At 42.9% G+C, this 15,105-nt stretch overlaps 1 protein-coding gene across 3 annotated transcripts in view; it reads left to right on the forward strand.

The window, feature by feature from the left end:
• Nucleotides 1–231: 231 nt before the first annotated feature.
• Nucleotides 232–15,105, forward strand: part of LOC139550794 (tenascin-N-like) — a 29,965-nt gene continuing 15,091 nt past the window's right edge. For 2 of the 3 annotated variants that reach the window (XM_071361949.1, XM_071361951.1), the window contains exons 1-5: nt 232–368; nt 6,105–6,518; nt 9,002–9,373; nt 13,771–14,034; nt 14,817–14,999. In XM_071361949.1, coding sequence (XP_071218050.1) covers nt 6,107–6,518; nt 9,002–9,373; nt 13,771–14,034; nt 14,817–14,999 — 1,231 coding nt within the window. In that variant the 5' untranslated portion in view covers nt 232–368; nt 6,105–6,106. Of the gene's footprint in view, nt 369–5,527; nt 5,640–6,104; nt 6,519–9,001; nt 9,374–13,770; nt 14,035–14,816; nt 15,000–15,105 lie in introns of all 3 variants that reach the window. The other variant, XM_071361950.1, reaches the window with a different exon arrangement.

Below are 15,105 nucleotides of genomic sequence, written 5' to 3' on the forward strand. Positions count from 1 at the left end.
CACACTCAAAAGTTGGTAGTGACGGGGTGGGGGCAACATGTGTGGGGGTCATGTTGAAGTATTATGATTAGTTTCAGCCTATTTTTTTAAAAGGAGGAATGTCTCTCATTATCTATCTCTATTCTCATTCCATTATTGAGGAGCAAGAGAAGAGACACTCCCAAACTACTACCCATTGGCCAAAGGCATTTCGGAAGGGGATTTAACTACTTGAGGGAAAGGCTGTTGCTGCAGGAGCCACAGAGGCATTGGTTATAAGGGCCCCTTCAAACTCATTCCCTGAGCTTGTCAACAGGTGTCAGAGAGAGAAGAAATAGAGTGACAGATTCTCAGGCTTTCAGAGGAGGGAGTCACAGGGAACTGCAACGGTGAGTTAAACACTGCTTTATGTTATTGTTTTATTCTTGAATGTTCAATTTGAGTGGCTTTGTAATATGTGCATAAACATTTTATATGACTGCGAGTGTTTTTAAATTGGAGATTGCGTCTGATTTGATATTATGACCTGTTTAATATTTCACATACTGTTTCATTTTCTTTTAACAAATGCAATTACAGACAAGATTCATACTTACTATTGAAATAAGTAATTACCTTGAAAAAGTTATACTTACTAAAAAATAAGTAATTTGCAACATTATTCCTGTTTGAGTCATTATATGATATATGATCAGGAAGCATTTAGTTTTCATCAGAGCAAATGAGATGTTAACATATAGTAGTAGTCCTTTAAACAAAGTTTCAAAATTATTATAACAACTTCATTACAAAGCTAAGCTCTTTCAGTACAAGTTATACAGTAAAATAGAAAGAAACAAAGAAACAAAAAGCAATATGTTCGATTTATTTTGATATTTTGCATCAACACCAAAAAAACTGCACAAGTTGTAACTTAGGCATCAAACCCAATACGTTTAGAGGTCCATTTCCTTGTTAATAAACTTGCCTTCTCTCACTCCTCACATTTTCATCACAGACTAAACTCCAGCCTCTCTGGTACCAGATGGAAATGCTGGGCAGTCAAGCATCAGACTAAGCATTAACAAATTATACTTCAGTCAGTCAGACATAGAGCCAGTGGGGAAATAGCTGAAGTGTCAGCTATGTCCTTACCATGGAGTAAATATGTTGTTAATACAATATACAGCTTCAGTAGAATAATTATATTTCCTTTTCTTTTCTTGTAAACCATTTTATTGAAGGTGGATTTTTTTCCTTCTGAAAATAAATAGTTTCAACAAGCTTCATAGACATGAACGGTGCTTGTCTGTGGCTCAACTTGATGAAATGCTACTGTACTGGCTCAAAGTTATCTTGGAAGCAGTGATAAAACGAACAACAGATGTAGAGCGTTGCCTGCAGCTAGCCATGAATGGGGTGGTTTCTAATATGTGATCATAAGGCCTACATAAAGCCAATGGGGTGACTATTGGGCTTTTGTAACCTTATCAAGGTTTTTTTATGGTTTAGATGGCAGGACCAGCAGACAGAGCAGGGGGATATGAGTTTGAGCTCAGACTTACTCTAATTGCTTTCAGCTTTTTCTGCCTGGTAGTAAAGGAAAATTCGACAAACGTTGCAACCACATAAAGACCATGAGCTCTGAGCTCTTCCCCCGTGTGCAGACTGCAGAGCGCTAAACTTTTCATCCCAGGCTTGTTGGTCCAGTGCAATTCCCCTTGAAACGGAAAAGAACAGACTGCCTTTTATCTGTCTGTTGGTTAATGTGTCTCATGAGAGGATGGGGCATTGCACACAGTCTGTCCTTGCTTGCTTCCCTTCCTTTCTCTCTTCCCCGTGCAATGATTTTGGAGGGAAAATTGGGTCCCTGTGAGGATCTGATATTGATTGCATTCACAGTCTGAGTCTGAAGCGTTTCTTGTTAGTGAGTGAGGGGAAACATTCTACCTCCTCTTATTCCGTAAATAGGTGATGCACAAAGTGTTCCACTTGTTGGTAAAATGCAGCTTCCACTACCCTTTGTTGAACCTTAACAATTAGAGGAGTGAAACATTTTAGTAGCTGTTTGAAGTTTACTACCAGCAATACTTGCCAGTCTGCAATGCATGCTGGAATTGCTTAGGTACTTTCCTGCCAATCCCGGTTGGAAGTCTGTCAAACTTCACAGCTAGTCGACAAGCCTGCAAAGAATGGAGGCTGAAAAGACGAGACAGACATCTTTGTGTCGGACTATTTGAATCTCTTGTTATGTGAAGGTAATTCCCCTGTGTGTCCATGACAACTTTGAGTGCGGAACTGCGGATACTGTTTTCTCGAAGCCTTTGAGACTGCTTCGGCTCTTCCATGACTGCACGTCTGACACGCTTCACATAGATTGCGTCCCAAATGGCACCCTATTCCCTATAGCAGTGGTATTCAACTCTTACCCTACAAGGTCCCTAGCCTACTGGTTTTCTGTTCTACCTGATAATTCATTGCATACACCTGGTGTCCCAGGTCTAATCAGTTCCTGATTATAGGGGAACAATTAAAAAAACAGTGGAACTGGCTTTGAGGCCCAGAGTTGAGTTTGAGGGCCCTATAAGGTGGAACAGAGCAAGTTTTCCCAAACTCAGTCCTCGGGACCTCAAAGGCACGTCTTTGTTGTTGTTGCACAAGCACTACACCGTGGATTCAAATAATCAACTAATCATCAAGCTTTGATCGTTTGAATCAGCTATGTAGTGTTAGAGCACAAAACTAAATGTGCACGCCTTGGGGTCCCGAAGACAGAGTTTGAGAAACACTGGAATAGGTTGTCATTTGGGACACAACCATGGATTGACTGACTAAGGAGAATCTTTGGTCTTAAGCTGTATTGTTCCTGACGTTCCTTCCCTGCAGAGATTTAGTTCATGGTAGCTGGAAGAAGGTCACATTGGAATCTTCTCTAAGACAAATAAAAGCCTTAAAATGGCAAGCATCAAATAAAACCTTGACAGTAAACTATAAATGAGCTTGTTAAGGATCTGTGTGCGCCAGCGCCTGGTGCCTTTCCACAGGGCTGTATAATGTTCCTGTGATGTGGGTTATTGTAAGGCTGTCATTGACTTGCTGGTCTTTCCCCCTGGTCTGATCTATGTCCTGATTGTTGATAAAGTGCCATCTACTGTAATTATTGCCAGAGAGTCAATGGGGATGAATGGCCATAGCTGTGATGTCATAGTCTCTACGGTCTGGCTACTCTAACCTCAAGGTTTACACCCACTGAGTTGAATAACAGACACAGGACTCGTAGCACACATGGTGGAAATTTTGTGTGGCACTAATACAGTTACTGTAAGTCATTAGCAACATAGCCAACATAATTTCTCCCAACACGTCGATTACTGATACTACATTTTCACAAGTGTTGAGCCATTTTCTCTCTGTGAAGTCTACTTAATGCCAAGGGTTATTTGACTAAGAGGTCATTATTAGACTAATGCTAACCACTTTCATTCAGGTTAATCCTAGCCATTTTCTTATTTAGGCTAATGTTCGCCACTTTCATGTTAGCCATTTTCATTTATGCTAATCACAGAAGAAAGAGAAAACCCAGATGTGTCACATGGGGTATAAACTTGAAGCATCCAGTGAGGGCTTCTATTCACCACCTTAAATGGTAATAATGAAGTCTAGTGGCAGGCAGAGGGTCAAGGAGGAGCAAGAGCTCATAATTTTCTCATAACGATCTGAATGCAGTTTTCTGTTCCAAAACTAGAATCTGTTACAAACAGAGTGCAAGTTTTGTAGACTTGACTCCTTGCCAAAGTTTTAAAAAATGGCATGGTTTAGGAATGTAGGGTGAATTCGTGTTCTTGCACATACACACTTCAGAGATTAGGCATTCCCTAACGTAAATATGCAAATACATGCTAAAGCACGTTAATAGGATCGTGCTAGCTCTTGCTTGGCTCTGCCCACCTCATTGCTTGTTCTGACAAATGTGCTTTATTGGCTCCTATTGTAAATGATGCCTCTGTCCTATCTTGAGTTAGTTATCATAATATTTAGGCTAATGTTAGTGTAAGGGGTGCGTAACTGGTGGCAGGGAAGTCAGACGCAGGAGAGCAGAACTAAGTAATAGCCGGAACAGTTTAATTTCAAAACCAACGGCATAAAGAAATAACCAACATGGGTACAAAACCCGACGCGCACCAGTAAACATATGCACAAGCACTTACAACAAACAATTCCACACAAAGACGGGGGGAACAGAGGGTTAAATACACAACAATTAATGAGGGAAATGAAAACCAGGTGTGTAGGAAAACAAGACAAAACAAATGGAAAAGGAAAAGTGGATCGACGATGGCTAGAAGACCGGTGACGCCGACCGCCGAACGCCGCCCGAACAAGGAGAGGAACCGATTTCGGTGGAAGTCGTGACAGTTAGCTATTCTTAATTAAAAAATTCTTTACAAATTCTTTAAAAATTCTTAAAAAATGTTAGCCATTTTCTTTTAGGCTAATGCTAACCATTTTAATTTAGGTTAATGTTAGCCATTTTCATATTAGCCATTTTAAATTAGTCTAATGTTAGCAATTTTCATGTTAGTAATATTCATTTAGACTATAATGTTAGCCATTCAAAGGAACGCTAGCCATTTACTTACAGCAGCAGGCTGGCTACTCACCAGAGGTTCCACTTCCTGTAGATTTGATATTGGAAAACTGGTGGTAGATTTTGAGCACATTTGTTGACATTTTGATGTTTCGGCCTGACTAATTTGAACATTTTTAGGATTCCACGTCTGTTTTTCTCTTCTTTGATGCTTAGGGAGCCATGTTCAGATTTTTTGTTGCTAATAGCTAATTTCTCCTTGAATGTTCAAAGCAGTGTCTCCGAAAACAAATTGGACACTGCCAAACCTTTCACTTGCAGTGTTCTGTTTCACACTGCAGTATCACAAACATACTGTAAACTCTCCAGGAGCATCTACGCCATTATGTCAAACTATGATCATCTATACTAATGTTGTAGGCTGCTTATGATGCCATAGCACCTATGCCATTGTGCTTATCACGTATAGGTTACTTTCAAAATCCTTCAGGTGACTACATGGACAAGCCTCAGATACTGTAGCACCACTTGTGTCACAGCTGACACCAACGTAATGAATTCAGCCTGTAGATGAGGTTACTAGTGTTGTATGATTGATGTAATCATTGATGAAGATTTCTTTATACTGGTTTACAATGTTACAGGAACAATCGCTTTGCACTATTGATCTACTGTACACCATTTATCGTTTCCATAGTTGCAATATACCATATGTGAGTTAAGGTAAAAAGCCTAGTATTTGTGCATGGTTGAGTCATTTCACTTCTTGATAGTTCCACATTGTGTGCTCCCAATTATCATTCCCGTTAGTGTTTTTGCACTACATGCATATTTCATTGACCAATCAACATTCTTTTAAAAGTACTCTGCGCAATTTATTAAAGCATGTATGCTATTACTGTGGAGTTTCCAGTTGTCAAGCACCAGGGCCTCTCTTTTAGAGGAGAGCGGAGCAGACAGTCACTTAAGTTTGGTTTTCAGTTTCCACAGACCACACAAGTTCAGACATCGACCATAAGTTGCTCCACTACCAATTTTCGAATGGCTGTGTGCCAAGGACGCAACGGTTCAATCGAACATGCTTGAGAAACAGGTAACTTCTTATTCACCATCGAGGTTTGAACCAAATTATTTCTGAAGAAGTCTTTTCAGATAAATATTTGGCCTATTATTTTGATAGCATATCATTTCTCTTTCTGGGGATGTCAAAAGCTGGATGACATCACTGTCATTAGACATTACATCTTTTGGAAGACAGGGTTCCATGCTCCTTGAAGGCCTTATGGTTGGCTGAGCACTATTAATAGTTAGGAACTTGGGATAAAAGTGTTTAGTTTCGAGTGATGACTGCTGGCTTTCTGCTGGAGGTTACGAGATTGCTTCATGTCCCTTTTGTAAAACATAGTCTGCCTTAACTAGAACGAATGTGACTTCTTTAACACTCTTGTGGGGAAAATCCCCCATAATAGACCAAGAAGGTGTCAAGACCAGTGCTCTTTGTGCATGTCAAAAGTTGCATATCAATTTCACCAATTATTGCACTTATTTTCCCCTCTAGCCATGACCACTAGACTTCACTGGCTCACAAGAGCCCTATGCCTGATAAGCATACTGTGCACTGTCACTTCCACATATGTGACAGAAGATTATTCATCCCCCGCTGAGAAAGAAGTCACCTTCAGCCACGTCTATAAGATTGACCTGGCCAAGAGCCCTGAGTGTAAACTCGCCTTGCAGACCCCCCCTTCCCAACAGGACCAGTTTTCAGGCCTGCAAGAGCTGGAAGGGGGCGCTACTCTGGAGGGGGAAAACAACATAGTTTTCAGGCACCAAATCAACCTCAAGACCCCAAAGTGTGACTGTGATGAGTCGGAGAGCTTTACGTCTCTGCTGTACAGAGTCAACGGGCTGGAGGAGGAGGTGGAACACCTGAAGAGTCAGTGCTCCCAGGGCTGCTGTGGTGGAGCAGGAGGTAAGCCTACAGTGCAGTCCATCACCATGAGATCTGACAGAACATCTATATTCAATAGCTAAAATACATTGAGTGTACAGTTTTTGACACACTCAAACTGGTGCAGCTGATACCTATGCCTACCATATCCTGTTCAAAGGCACTTAAATATTTTGTCTTTCCCATTCACCCTCTGAATGGCAAACATACACAATCCATGTCTCAATTGTCTCAAGGCTTAAAAATCCTTCTTTAACCTGTCTCCTCCCCTTCATCTACACTGATTGAAGTGGATTTAACAGGTGTCATCAATAAGGGATCATAGCTTTCAGCTGGATTCTCCTGGTCAGTCTATGTCATGGAAAGAGCAGGAGTTCCTAATGTTTAGTACACTCAGTGTATATCTGAAAAGAAAGGTAGAACTTAATCCCAGATGTTATTTAAAACTGTGAAACTGGTCTCCCGGGTGGTGCAGCAGTCTAAGGCACTGCATCGCAGTGCTAGAGGCATCACTACAGATCCGGGTTCGATCCCGGGCTGTGTTGCAGCCGGCCGCTAGTTGGAAGGTGTTTCCTCCGACACATTGGTGCGGCTGGCTTCCGGGTTATGCGAGGAGTGTGTCAAGAAGCAGTGTGGCTAGGCAGGGTTGTGTTTTGGGGTGACGCATGGCTCTCGACCTTCGCCTCTCCCAAGTCTGTACGGGAGTTGCAGCGATCGAACAGGACTGTAATTACCAATTGGATATCACAAAAGTGGGGAGAAAAAGGGGAAATAAGTACAAAAAATATATACAGTGGGGAGAACAAGTATTTGATACACTGCCGATTTTGCAGGTTTTCCTACTTACAAAGCATGTAGAGGTCTGTAATTATTATCATAGGTACACTTCAACTATGAGAGACGGAATCTAAAACAAAAATCCAGAAAATCACATTGTATGATTTTTAAGTAATTAATTTGCATTTTATTGCTTGACATAAGTATTTGATACATCAGAAAAGCAGAACTTAATATTTGGTACAGAAACCTTTGTTTGCAATTACAGAGATCATACGTTTCCTGTAGTTCTTGACTAGGTTTGCACACACTGCAGCAGGGATTTTGGCCCACTCCTCCCTACAGATCTTCTCCAGATCCTTCAGGTTTCGGGGCTGTCGCTGGGCAATACGGACTTTCAGCTCCCTCCAAAGATTTTCTATTGGGTTCAGGTCTGGAGACTGGCTAGGCCACTCCAGGACCTTGAGATGCTTCTTACGGAGCCACTCCTTAGTTGCCATGGCTGTGTGCTTCGTGTCGTTGTCATGCTGGAAGACCCAGCCACGACCCATCTTCAATGCTCTTACTGAGGGAAGGAGGTTGTTGGCCAAGATCTCGCGATACATGGCCCCATCCATCCTCCCCTCAATACGGTGCAGTCGTCCTGTCCCCTTTGCAGAAAAGCATCCCCAAAGAATGATGTTTCCACCTCCATGCTTCACGGTTGGGATGGTGTTCTTGGGGTTGTACTCATACTTCTTCTTCCTCCAAACACGGCGAGTGGAGTTAGACCAAAAAACTCTATTTTTGTCTCATCAGACCACATGACCTTCTCCCATTCCTCCTCTGGATCATCCAGATGGTCATTGGCAAACTTCAGACAGGCCTGGACATGCACTGGCTTAAGCAGGGGGACCTTGCGTGCGCTGCAGGATTTTAATCCATGACGGCGTAGTGTGTTACTAATGGTTTTCTTTGAGACTGTGGTCCCAGCTCTCTTCAGGTCATTGACCAGGTCCTGCCGTGTAGTTCTGGGCTGATCCCTCACCTTCCTCATGATCATTGATGCCCCACGAGGTGAGATCTTGCATGGAGCCCCAGACCGAGGGTGATTGACCGTCATCTTGAACTTCTTCCATTTTCTAATAATTGCGCCAACAGTTGTTTCCTTCTCACCAAGCTGCTTGCCTATTGTCCTGTAGCCCATCCCAGCCTTGTGCAGGTCTACAATTTTATCCCTGATGTCCTTACACAGCTCTCTGGTCTTGGCCATTGTGGAGAGGTTGGAATCTGTTTGATTGTGTGTGGACAGGTGTCTTTTATACAGGTAACGAGTTCAAACAGGTGCAGTTAATACAGGTAATGAGTGGAGAACAGGAGGGCTTCTTAAAGAAAAACTAACAGGTCTGTGAGAGCCGGAATTCTTACTGGTTGGTAGGTGATCAAATACTTATGTCATGCAATACAATGCAAATTAATTATTTAAAAATCATACAATGTGATTTTCTGGATTTTTGTTTTAGATTCCGTCTCTCACAGTTGAAGTGTACCTATGATAAAAATTACAGACCTCTACATGCTTTGTAAGTAGGAAAACCTGCAAAATCGGCAGTGTATCAAATACTTGTTCTCCCCACTGTATAACTGTGACACTGTTTGAAAAAATTATTGATGCACGAACACTTACATTACACTTACAGTACAGACACTTCAGATGTCACATAACGTGATTTCCTAAACTTCCACAGGTGTGGACACTAGCTGTAGTGGCCACGGGACCTACCAGCACAACACCTGCAGTTGTCAATGCAACCCTAGCTGGGAGGGTCCAGACTGCTCCATTTCCACCTGTCCTGATGAGTGCAACGACAACGGCCGCTGTGTGGATGGCAAGTGTGTCTGCCACGCTGGCTACACGGGGAGTGACTGCAGCCAGCTGATGTGCCCAGGGGCCTGCAACGATAAGGGACACTGCGTGGACGGCAAGTGTGTTTGCTTCAGCCACTTCACTGGCGAGGACTGCAGCGAACAGAAATGCGATCCTGACTGCATCCACGGCACCTGCGTGAACGGAATGTGTATCTGTGACGAAGGCTTCTTTGGTGAAGACTGCTCTACAGGTAGAAGTGCTGATATAGGCTGAGGTTATAATCAGGTCATAATATCTTATTAATTATTATATAAAAGGGAAAACTGATCCAAGATCAGCACTCCTAGTTTGAAATGGCCTAGATCTACATAGCAAACTCTACCTTTTGTTGATTCGCAGAACTGATATGCAGAAAATCTACAGCTGTAGGATCCTTAGGGTTCTGAGGTTTCATAAACACTTTAAACTTGACATTAGGGTACTGAAGTTATTTGATTATTAGTTAAATAGCAGTTAAGCAGAACATTTGCAGTCAAAACATTCTGACAGATAATTTCACTGCATCCACACTTGTGAAAGTGACAGCAATTGCTGCAGCCTCAAACCATGTCTGCCAATCAACTGTCTAAAGATTTCACTTTGTTAAAACCAAGTTTGTGCACAGACCCGTGGTAGCTGGTCGGCTATTGCACTCAGCGATAGTAAGATTTTCAATCTGTGCTGCAAAATAAATTTGGAGAGATTTATAGTAATATGCATGTAGGAACTGTTGAACTGTTGCTTACAACAACAACAGGGACGTGTCAAGGGGGAAGAGGGAGGCTATATGAGTTTATCTTTTGGAGGATAAATATTATGAGTATAGGACAAAAGCTACAGTATACTGAGACATTTTCTGTTTTGTGTGATCAGACCTTGAGGTGCATCATCATCACCAATGCTGTTTTCTATTTAGTGACCATCAAAAGCAATGCTAACCATATTTCACAACTATGATCAAGACTGGGATCTGAATTTAGGCCTTTGGAGATTTGTACATTGATAAAGAACTCAGACACACATTTCTAATAAATCATCAAGAGAAAACCTAAAGGGTTTTATTCTGCCCACAAAAAGCCTTGGTGGATTTCTGTGGATTTTTAAAAGCCAGATCAATGTCCTACAGATGCTGCATGTGGATTTGGTCTGCTTTCCATGTACGCCTCCTGAATAGTCCCTTAATGCTCTTTTCAACATGGTACAGTAGACTCAGTAAAAGCAGGACCTTATGTGAGTCACTGAAAAGTGGGATGTCTCACACCGACAAATGACAGTTCCATGCAGAAATGTACATTCACATTTCTGTTCACATTTGAGAATCACGTCCATTCTCAAATTGGTGGTCTTGAGTATTATTTGAATAACATACTGTACCCTTTAGCAATGCCCAAATGCATTGACATTATGTATGGTCACTTTTTACTACATGGAAATAGTACATGTGCTTCCCCACTTGTTTTTCGACAGAGAACACTGAGCAGCACACGTTTGGCCCAGTTGATGGAAATCCTACTTACAGTTGTCTCAAAAAATGTTTAACACCATAATGATGTGTCTTTGGCTGAGAACCTGCCACTGTATGGCAGCATTAATGCAAAATTGAAAGCGCGAACCACTGCTTTTAATCAGGGCAAGGCGACCAGAAACATGACCGAATACAAACAGTGTAGCTATTCCCTCCGCAAGGCAATCAATCAAGCTAAGCATCAGTATAGAGATAAAGTAGAGTCGCAATTCAACGGCTCAGACACGAGAGGTATGTGGCAGGGTCTACAGTCAATCACGGACTACAAAAAGAAAACCAGCCCCGTCGCGGACCCCGATGTCTTGCTCCCAGACAAACTAAACAACTTCTTTGCTCACTTTGAGGACAATACAGTGCCACCGACACGGCCCGCTATCAAAACCTGCAGGCTCTCCTTCACTGCAGCCAACGTGAGCAAAACATTTAAACGTGTTAACCCTCGCAAGGCTGCCGCCCCAGACGGCATCCCTAGCCGCGTCCTCAGAGCATGCGCAGACCAGCTGGCTGGTGTGTTTACGGACATATTCAATCAATCCCTATCCCAGTCTGCTGTTCCCACATGCTTCAAGAGGGCCACCATTGTTCCTGTTCCCAAGAAAGCTAAGGTAACTGAGCTAAACGACTATCGCCCCGTAGCACTCACTTCCGTCATCATGAAGTGCTTTGAGAGACTAGTCAAGGATCATTTCACCTCCACCCTACCTGACACCCTAGACCCACTCAAATTTGCTGACCGCCCCAATAGGTCCACAGACGACGCAATCGCAATCACACTGCACACTACACACTGCCCTATCCCATCTGGACAAGAGGAATACCTATGTAAGAATGCTGTTCATCGACTACAGCTCAGCATTTAACACCATAGTACCCTCCAAACTCTTCATTAAGCTCGAGACCCTGTGCCTCGACCCCGCCCTGTGAAACTGGGTCCTGAACTTTCTGACGGGACGTCCCCAGGTGGTGAGGGTAGGAAACTGGGGCCCACAAGGGTGCGTACTCAGCACTCTCCTGTACTCCCTGTTCACCCATGACTGCGTGGCCATGCACACCTCCAACTCAATCATCAAGTTTGCAGACGACACTACAGTGGTAGGCTTGATTACCAACAACGACGAGACAGCCTACAGGGAGCAGGTGAGGGCCCGCGGAGTGTGGTGTCAGGAAAACAACCTCACAGTCAACGTCAATAAAACAAAGGAGATTATTGTGGACTTCAGGAAACAGTAGAGGGAGCACCCCCCTATCCACATCGACAGGACAGTAGTGGAGAAGGTGGAAAGTTTTAAGTTCCTCGGGGGTACATATCACGGACAAACTGAAATGGTCCACCCACACAGACAGCGTGGTGAAGAAGGCGCAACAGCGCCTCTTCAACCTCAGGAAGTTGAGGAAATTTGGCTTGTCACCAAAATCACTCACAAACTTTTACAGAGGCACAATCGAGAGCATCCTGTTGGGCTGTATCACCGCCTGGTACGGCAATTGCTCTGCCCACAACCGTAAGGCTCTCCAGAGGGTAGTGAGGTCTGCACAACGCATCACCGGGGGCAAACTACCTGCCCTCCAGGACACCTACACCACCCGCTGTCACAGGAAGGCCAAAAAGATCATCAAGGACAACAACCACTGCCTGTTCACCCTGCTATCATCCAGAAGACGAGGTCAGTACAGGTGCATCAAAGCTGGGACCGAGAGACTGAAAAACAGCTTCTATCTCAAGGCCATCGGACTGTTAAACAGCCATCACTAACATTGCCTGGCTGCTGCCAACATACTGACTCAAATCTCTAGCCACTTTAATAATTAAAAATTGGATGTAATAAATGTATCACTAGTCACTTTAAACAATGCCACTTTATATAATGTTTACATACCCTACATTACTCATCTCATATGTATATACTGTACTCTATACTATCTACTGCATCTTGCCTATGCCGTTCGGCCATTGCTCATCCTTATATTTATATGTACATATTCTTATTCATTACTTTGTTGTTGTGAAATTGTTAGATTACTTGTTAGATTTTACTGCATGGTCGGAACTAGAAGCATAAGCATTTCGCTACACTCGCATTAACATCTGCCAACCATGTGTATGTGACCAATAAAATGTGATTTGATTTGGTGATTTGATTTGTAGATTTATGATTCTCTTCTTTATGAAGTCCAAACATAATTTAATAATTTTCTTCTTCAAAATATGCTTCCCTCGTTATCAATCAGTGAGGGCACAAATTTCTGTTCCTTTTGCTTTTTCCGAATCGTTAGATGTTAATTTATTTGTACTTTTGGCTGTTCTGAAATATTATTTAAGTGCCTAATTGTTACTGGCAGTGGCTGTAGAAAATAGCAGGAACAGTCATATTAACTGCCACTGGATGGAAAGGCTCCTGCTGAAGAGAAAGAAAACATTGAGCTTCCTGCCTTCAACATATGGAACAAGGTCCAAGCCTGCTGTGAATTCTTTCCTGGTAAATGTGGTCTCCTTAGCACCTATTTCATATTTCCCCCAATGTACACTTACGCTTTTTCTGCACTTTAATTCCTCGAATTCACCACATACGATCGGTCGTCCGTGTCCGTATTTCCCTGTATCCGCAGGAATATCTTGGCTTGGAAAGTTTGCTTCGTACACTGCTGACTGGCCGTCTCCTGGGCTTGCATTCATGTTATTGAAAAGTCCCCCCATACTGTCTGATTCGCCCGACCCTGTTTCCACCATCTTGATTGAAGGATCGTGTCTAGATACAGTATCACGCTGTAACCGCAGAAATTTAATATATTTTCCCCAATTTTCTAAATTGTGTTTTCCTTAAATCAGATACGGTATTTCTGTCAGAGTTACATTGAGTGAAGTGTGAAAAGAGTAAAAAAGAGAGAGCAATAACATAGTGAACTTAGTACACCTACTGACCTCGCCACGAGGTCCGGATTTCTTGGCGTAACAACTGAAGTGTTGGACTGACAGGCCCCTATGTTTATCCTGGTTGGGGCTACCCCTCGAATTCATCACAATAACATAGTGAGTAACATAAAGTTTTGAACCTTAACTAATCATACCTCTGTGTCCCCCTCAGTGTTGGGCCCTAACGGCCTGCGTCTGGTAAGGGTGACTGATAATTCTCTGCTGGTGGAATGGGAGGCTGTGAAAGCAGCAGAGTACTACATCCTGACCTGGCACCCTGAGGGCAATGAGGCAGACCTGGAGCGGGTCACCGTGCCCAACACAGAGACCTCCTACCTGATCACAGGACTTAGCCCAGGTGTCACCTACATAGTGCAGGTGTACGCTGTCATCAAGGAGATCCAGAGCGAGGGGGACAGGATAGAGGCGACCACAGGTAAGGGAGTGAAGTGAACTACAGAGGAAAGTACAGTATGTTTCTCATAACATTGATTTTCATATTTTACTCAAAAGTCCAGGTGCTTTTGTTTGTGGTAAGTGGTTCTGAAAGCCAATTGAAATGTTCTGTCGTCACATAAAACTCTCTATGGACAGATCACCCCAATAACCCTGAATACTGTTTGTACTAAATGATTCACTTAGTGATAGTTTGCTTACCATTAGGTTTAAGGTAATTACACCAGTCAGCCTAATTAAAAGGAAATGAAGCTGTAGACACGTTTTATGGAAAGAGAGACACAGAGCACAGAGCCTTGGGCCCTGGGCTCTGCTGTGCGGTTAGCCATGGAAAACATCTCAGTGCATGACATTCCTGTCTGGGTATGAGAAAAGGCCTGATAATCCGGCTATGACGAAGACTTAGCGTGAGACAAACATTTCTCGGTCACACAATATGCTTAACTTCAAACGTTATCCCTTTCAAATGGTTTTAAATCATTTTTTTCCGATTAGAAACTATTAAAGAACATTAGCCAGACCATTTTTCCTGGCCTGGAATGGGCTTATATGCAAAATCACATATAGGAAGAGTCTCATAGAAACCAGTAGGAAACATGCCCTGGTCCTTGGTTCTGTATGATAGCTATGACACTCTTTGGTACCCTATTAGACCTCTCTCATAACTTTCGTGACAATTTATATGTCAACGCAGGTGACATTTATATGGCTAAATGTCACTATTCTGGCATATTCTAATGAGACTATGTTGACCCTACACAGAGGTGTCTGGTATTGATGGTATCCGGGTATTGGGCCAGACTGAGGACTCTATCCAGGTGGACTGGCAGAACCCTGCAGCACCTCTAGACCACTTCAGACTGACCTATGCTAACCCTGACGGGCAGGAGGAGGAGCAGAACGTACCAATGAGTGCAGAGGCCAGGACCACCCAAACCATCGTAGGTATGTCATTTAAATTGGAGAACACCGTCTGAAAAAGATTTGAATAGAATAGTGTGAGGCACAACGCAGGAGATGAGAATCAGGTACAGGGAGTGAACCATTTAAT

Source organism: Salvelinus alpinus, chromosome 23 (assembly GCF_045679555.1).
Source record: "Salvelinus alpinus chromosome 23, SLU_Salpinus.1, whole genome shotgun sequence".
Taxonomy (NCBI): domain Eukaryota; kingdom Metazoa; phylum Chordata; class Actinopteri; order Salmoniformes; family Salmonidae; genus Salvelinus; species Salvelinus alpinus.